General features: G+C 46.7%; 1 protein-coding gene across 1 annotated transcript in view; it reads left to right on the forward strand.

Moving 5' to 3' along the window:
- Positions 1-3,407: 3,407 nt before the first annotated feature.
- Positions 3,408-7,356, forward strand: part of LOC104163699 (sodium- and chloride-dependent GABA transporter 2-like) — a gene marked incomplete at its 5' end in the record, with an annotated part of 18,840 nt that continues 14,891 nt past the window's right edge. The window contains one exon of the mRNA XM_009702795.1: positions 3,408-3,630. Coding sequence (XP_009701097.1) covers positions 3,408-3,630 — 223 coding nt within the window. The remainder of the gene's footprint in view (positions 3,631-7,356) is intronic.

A 7,356-nucleotide genomic window follows, 5' to 3' on the forward strand; every position in this document is an offset into this window, starting at 1 on the left:
CCCGCCCGCCCGGGTCACCACAGAGGTATTTCTTTGAATGTTTCTGGGAAGGGCTGGTATGACTGTCCAGCTCCATCGCATGCTCCCTCTGTTGCAGAGTGTGCCACTGTCCCACTGTCATTTGCACTGACCCCATTACTTAGTTTCTGCTACTGCCTCCTGACCCATTCCCAGCCAGATTTGTCTGGAGCCAGCAAGAACAGATGGAAATGAAAAGGTTTTAGTATGCTATCTAAATGGTGTCTTCTCTGCACGATTTGAACAAGACATCATGTGTGATGGGGTGTGAATTTTAGCTGCATCCATTTCCATCAAGTTGATGGCATGGATGTTAGCAGTTTCTCCTGCTTCCAAAATGGTCTGGGGTTATGAAACATGACAGGGAAATAAAGCAGCTTGCAGAGATGATATTTTCTGGTTTCCATGGAGTAAAATTAGAAGAAAAGAGCAACTGCTTGCTGTGGTGGCCTGGTAAAAGAAAGCAGAAGCAGTCTAATAACAGCAAATGTGATACTAAGATACAGCAAACATAGTGTGGGAAGTGCTGAGAACAAATTCAATCTATTTTAGATACAAATTCTAGATTAAATGCAAGTGCTTTTTAGCAAAAAGGACTAGCGATGGTAAGACCTTATCATCTCTAAGACAGAAACCTTCTTTCAGTAAAGCAACAGTGTCCATAGGTTTATCAACCCTCTGCATATTTAATAATCCAACTAAAATGATGGCTGTGGGAATACAATCCCACTGGGGAAAACATATACCATAGTTCTAGTGATTTGCCTGTGGAGAGGCAAATGCCATGAGCTGAAATCACCCTACTCAGAACAGCAGCAGTGGTTCACATCCTCCAACACGGGGACTGCCCATCCCTGAGGAGCACTCGCAGATGCAGGAGGTTGTCACAGATGGAACCACTTTGCTGAGGCATGTGGATCAGATTCAAATAAACCCCTGGATGTTGTTGACCAGTGTGTGACAGAATGATCACACTGATCCCGGCAAGGTTCCTAGCGATGTAGTTAGTGCTAACAATGTCCGAGAAATAAAAAGACTGGGTCTGAGCCAAGCACTGTGTAATATCTCATTGGATCCAGATGTTCATGTTGTTAGATAAAAGTTTGGCACTCTTAATCCAGCAAAACATTCTCCAAATTCAGGCCTCTGGTCTCAGTGCAGATGTGAATGACTGTTAAGTGAAAAGCTTAACACGCTAGTTCACACAGGCTGTAAAGCACATAGGACGTTACCAAAATGTGAATCCAAATCATATGCCAGACAACTACCAGTTTGTATTCTGAGCTCCTAAAACCGATGTTATTTAGAGATCCGGCCAAGAATGTGCAACCTGGCATCTTGGAAGAACATGCACTAGGATTCAAAGGCAATAGGTTATTTTTATGATTTTTGTTTTTAATCTTGCTTTCATGAGCTGAGAAACATTAGACTTGCATCCTGTCATTTCCTGAAGGAAGAATTTGGTTGTGTGGTAAATACAGGGATGATTGTTAAACTTGCAGGACCTGCAGATTTGATTAACTGTCACTGAAAAGCCCTAAATCAGAGACTCCTTGAGAATTCGAGAATGAAATGAATGGTGGTGTTTGCCTGTGTTGAAGGATGCTGTCCCTGGGTTCCTTCAATGTTCGGGATGCAGGTTCGGAGGGACAGGGATGGATCTGCTCACACAGAAATCTCAGACAATCATGAGCCCCAGCAACGACATGTTTTTGACTGACCCCTGTGGCATTACCCAAGACTGCCGTGATATATAGAGCAGGGCATATGAAATGCATAGAAAATCTGGAGCTGCAGACAGTTGATAATCTAGTAGTGTGGTTTTTCAAGGATGGGATATCTCTCAAACCCTTCTGTCCTTCTGCATTACAAAACTGAATCACTGAAGAGTGTGTATTTTGACTTAGAGGACTCGCATTGCAGCATCAGATGCTTTGGATGTTGCTTTATTCAGGTAGAGTACATCAAAGTGGATCCAGAAAAAATCTCTTTTTTGAATCACTACTCGGATCATAAGGATTACCCAGGGGCAGAGCGAAAGGGGTTGTACTGTCCAGGGAAATCATATGCCTGTTCTTAGTAGCACCTCCTCTAATGCAGAAACTGCTATAGCTGTGGCAGAGCCTGCGACCCCCACTCAAGGATGGTGGGCTTTAGGTGCATTTTGAAACAACTCATTCTGGATAGATGGGCAGGTGTGAGAAATAGATCATTTACACATCATTATATTGTGCAGTTCCTCCAGAGATGAGCTTTATCTCTCTGGTGCATAACTACTGAAGCTGAGAAAAGAGCTGTAGGGTAGCATTCAGGTGAAGCGTGCTGATGTGAATCCTCACTCAGCATGTCCACACAGGAAAAACCTGAAGGAGCAACATTTCTTTTTTGGCCTAGCATGATACAACGGACCAAACAACTTCTTTTCAAGGTGGTCAGTAAGTCTTGAAGGTGCGGGAGCAATACGAAGGAATTAATGACACTACTTGAATTGCTGGGGAGGCTGCATAAGCCTTTTATATCAGTTTGTGTGGGAAACACAGACTACAATGTGGTGGTGGTGTCGCACGCTACAGCAGTTAGCCTGAACAGTCCTGAAAGTACCCTGGTAATCCCCAAACTGAGTGTTACATTTACCAGACGTGGAGTTCTTGAAAGGATTAGCTGATACTGGTCTACAGCATTCCCCCAAGGGACGTAGCTGCTTTGCTAGAGGAAGGGATTTCAACCCTACCTGAGCACATCTGCATTGCTCGTGGGGCTAGGGGCGTATAAAGCAAGAGGACACAGGTTAAAGGTCCTGTTTGGATCTGCGTCCTTGGTGGAAAGTCTGAGATGTGCTGCCCTGCTCTGCCTGAAATGCCCATGTTGGGTATTTGAACAGGGGTCGGGCAGGGGCAGCAGCTGCAAGTCACTCCAGTGGGGAGCGGTGGGCACGAGCCAGTTGCCAGTGCCAGCCCTGAGTGGGGGACCCCCCGTGTTTTCCCTGGCAGTCCTTTGGTAGCAATCACGTTTCAGGGTGTATTTCTTATCTGCACACCCCTTCATCCTTGCCACTAAATGCTGCTGTGAAGAGACTTTCTGTGTGTGACTCAGACTCTATTTGGGGCAGGGAAGTGCAGATGGATACTGGGGGCAGCCCGTCCTCTGATGCACGTAGATATTACACCACTGGCTTCAGTGGAGCTGCTCTGACTCCAACCTGGTGACAGCCTGGCTCAGGTCTGGGTTGCTCTTAGGACTAGGAAGGTTTTCTCTGGCCTCAGACATGCTATGGCACATCACAAATTTCCTGGGTGCATTTTAAAATGCATTTCTTTCTACTGCAGGTGACAGCAAGGTGCTTGGTGAGGCAGCCTGACCCACCCCTTGCCGCTGCCCTTCTCCCCCAGCCCGGGGGTCGGTGCCATGCTGCCGGCCAGTGCTGTGTGCTCTGGCCCATGCTGCTCACTCATGCTTGTCCCTTTGTCCTCCTCCCAGGTGGTGTATTTCACAGCCACGTTCCCATACCTCATGCTCATCGTTCTGCTGATCAGGGGAGTCTCCCTGCCCGGGGCATCCCAGGGAATCCTCTTTTACCTTTATCCAGACCTCAGTCGCCTTGGGGACCCCCAGGTAAGGTGGAGGGAGCACCGAATGGCTGAGCTGTACTTGCATGGATGCCTGTGACTGTCCTCTCTCCCGTCTTTTCTTAGTCTCTTTCTTCCAATTTCTTCTTTACATTTCCTCTTTTTCCCCTCTGTGGGCATAATGCCAGGCTGTGATATTGATGCATACTCTGACGGTCCCCACACTCTCTTGCCCTCAGCTTTCGCCTGTGCTGTTACCATATTTTCTAGTCTTAGTTCAGTCTGAGTTGCCAAGAGGTATGGGCAGCGGGATTTAACCCTTCATCACAAGTGCTGCCAGCAGTCCCTCTGCTTTCTTGGGGAGATTGCTCTGCTGTGGAGGCAGCCGATGCGTGGTGTGCCACTCTGCACCATGGCGGCAGCTTGTGGGGATGAGCCCTGCTCCTGACATGCTTGCTCCAGCTTCCCTGGGAAACATGCAGGGTCTGTGGATGGCGGGAGCCATGGCATGCTGCAGCAACAGTCCTCGGGACCCAGCCGCCTTCCTCGCCTCCCCATCCCCAGTGAGAAATTCCTGCCTGTCTGACGAGAGGGTCAGCGCCTGACTGCTGCTTTTAATCTCTTTGGGACAAGTTCTTCCACGTTAAATCCTGGCTCCAGCTGAGCTGCTGTACCAGCCTTTGTGTGAAGGTGTTTCCAAAGGAGATTAAAGGGTGCCTGCCTGGAAAATAGGCCAGCAAAACCCTTCATAACCCCATTAACTCTTTCTGGTCTAGCCCCAGTGTTACCCTGGTTATTAATTTCGTGAACAGGGGCATTAAGTGCTGGGGGAGGAAAGGCTCTGGCCCTCCCTGATGGAGGAGAAAGGATCCCTGTTCCCTGTGGGTGGGGGTAGCAGCGTGTCAGGGGCTGCAGGGCATCCCCGGGTCTCGTCTGTGTCACTGGTGGAGTGCGGCTCTGTGCAAGTCAGTTTGACTTACGGCTTCCGATCCGGGGAGCTAAACATGAGCGTCCGGTTTCCAGCCCCAGGCGGTCTGGTTTTTATCATGGGAAGGACTCAGAGTTCCTGCTTAGCTTTCTGGAAGTTGCACTCTGGTCAAGGCTGTGCCTGAGTAGGGGGTGAAAACTCGTTTTACAGTGCTGGCTGCTCTTTTGCTCCCTCGGTTTGCCTGTGCACAGGAGGTGGGTAGGACGGCTGCTATCTCTGTGTGAAGGTCTGGAGAAGAGGAGGCTGAGGGGAGACCTGATCGCCCTCTACAACTACCTGAAAGGAGGTTGTAGTGAGGTGGGGATTGGGCTCTTCTCCCCGGTAACTAGCAATAGGACAAGAGGAAATGGTCTCAAGTTGCGCCAGGGGAGGTTCAGGCTGGACATTAGAAAGAACTTCTTCACTGTTAGAGTTGTTAGGCATTGGAACAGGCTCTCTAGGGAGGTGGGGGAGTCATCGTCCCTGGAGATGTTCAAAAAACGTTTAGATGTGGCACTTCAAGACATGGTTTAGTGGACAGGGTGGCATCAGGTGTACGGTTGGACTTGATGATCTTTGAGGTATCTTCCAACCATAATGATTCTATGATTCTAAGGTGCAGCAAGGCTTGGAAGGGGCTGAGAACAGGTCTCTTTGCAGTGTTTGTGGTTCTATTTGTGTTGATGAAGCACAAGAGACTTCTGAAATAAAATAACATTTTTGAATGGTGTTCATTCACTTATAAAAAGTCCTGTTGTCGCTGTGGCTGTGTTGCCCAGTGGACTGAATTAAACCACTTCAGGCGTGGCATCGTTTGCTGGTACTAGCGGTGTTCTCATTAGGTCTGTCCTGGCAAACTTTTCCAATTATAGCCTGAGCTTCAGAAGCACAGCTTCCTTCCAGCCTGGAAAATGCTAATGCACTGGTGGAAGGGCAGAGTAACCCTTCAGAGCAAGAAGATGGCATATCCTCAACTAGGGAAGGAAAACTTGCTCCTCCCTCCCTGACTCCATCATTCCCCGATGAATGCTTCACTTCTACGGGAGAAAAGCAGGAGTTGGTAGCAGTGGTTGCCTTCCTCCAGTGTGCTTTAGCCATCCTACTGAACCAGGTGGCAGGGCTTGAGGTTTCTCTTGAGTTTTCCCATTAGAGAGGGAAGGGTTAGTGCCTCAAGCCCTACACATGCGTGGCTGTGCCCCCCCTCTCTCTGTGCAGCGACAGCATGAGTCCTGCCAGCCCATTGGGGCCAAGTCAATTATAATTGATTTGTGCTCAGAAGAAGGCAAGCTGTAATTGTTTACCCACAATCCTGCACTGCCCGGAAAAATAGAAGATTCTTTAGCACCTGGGAAGGGATTTTGGAAATGAAAAAAAAAAAATAAAAAAATTTAAAAATACTGTCTCCAGTCTGAGCCTTATGATAAAGCATCTCAAGGGGAGGTTGAAACAAAGGGCAAATATACAATATACAAGGGAAAGAAAATCAAAACTCCTTTGAAGTATATGAAAAACTAGGTGAAAAGAGGGAATGAATTATTTAGCAGATTCTACCAGGGGAGCAGCAGCAGCTGAGATGTGATTAAGTGTCAGAATATCAGCTGGTGTGTGGAAATCATTGCTTTTCACCTGCCAAATCACCTTGGACAGAACTGGGAAATCCTGACTGTGAGAGCTCAGGCTAGCTGATTGATGATGGTCTCTTTTGGCCATGAAATCTACAAAGCCCTAAATCTTCCTGCACCTTCATTTTCTAAATCTATGAAAAGCTTATAATTAAAATGGTAAATAAAAAGCATTTGATAGGTAGATCAGACTATATAGAGAAACTGTCAAACAAAAGTTTTGAATAGTGAAGTTCAGTTCTGCTCAAATACAAACAGATAACAGCAAAATTGCTGAAGAGATCATCTATTTTGAACTCTATGCCCCCAAACAAAAAACTCCAAAAAAGTAACTCCACAGTTTGTTTTTTATTTGTATAATATTTTAGTGTTATGGTGTTAGCATGCCAGCCATTACTAGGCCAAATTTTTTTCCCCCTCCTTGATTGCGTTTTCTGCACTCCAGAAGGTTCCTACTTGTCTCATAGTATGGGCTCTGTTTTAACCAAAAGGGGGTCTTCGGGTTGTTCACCATTTCCACTTTTGATCACTCTGCCCTTTGCAATTATCTTTGCGGCAATTTTATCAATTGTTTATTTCAAGAGATAACGCTGGGGATTTACAGATACGACTAAGGAGAAGGATGCACAGTGTAATCCACTAGTGGGAAGCTGAAATGAGGAATTCAGTGTATAGAAGTAAGATTTAATTGTGGGAAACTCATCATTAGAAGAACTTTTCTCAGGTGCTGGCAGGCTCTCCATTGCTTGCCTGGTCATGGTATGAAAGCATCACCATTTCAATAGACAGGTTTAAAGAGCGGACTGATGGGCTTGATACAGAAAGTGCTGGCTGTGTGTTTGGGTTTGCTTTGAAGAGAAGAAATGTAATGGTCTCCTTTCACTCTGGTGTCAAGTCTCAAGTGATTTTAGCTGAATTTCATTAGATTTAATGAATGAGAATGGAGAAAGAGTTAAATTCAGCATCCTCTGAGCACATACCTCTCTGGAAAAGCAGCAAATGTTTCTCAAAACCTCCCATTCTTGTTTTCCTCTTGAAATTTCCAGAAAACTACCACCTTGCTGTATGTACTTGTACTTTATGCAGTCTTTATATAAAGGAAGAACTTTCTGTGACAAGCTGCTTTCCATCCAGCCCATACGTTCTGAAGGCCCTGGGGGGGCGGCCGCTTCCTTGGTCCAGG

This window comes from Cariama cristata, unplaced genomic scaffold, assembly GCF_000690535.1.
Source record: "Cariama cristata isolate BGI_N322 unplaced genomic scaffold, ASM69053v1 scaffold24700, whole genome shotgun sequence".
NCBI classification, from domain to species: Eukaryota; Metazoa; Chordata; class Aves; order Cariamiformes; family Cariamidae; genus Cariama; species Cariama cristata.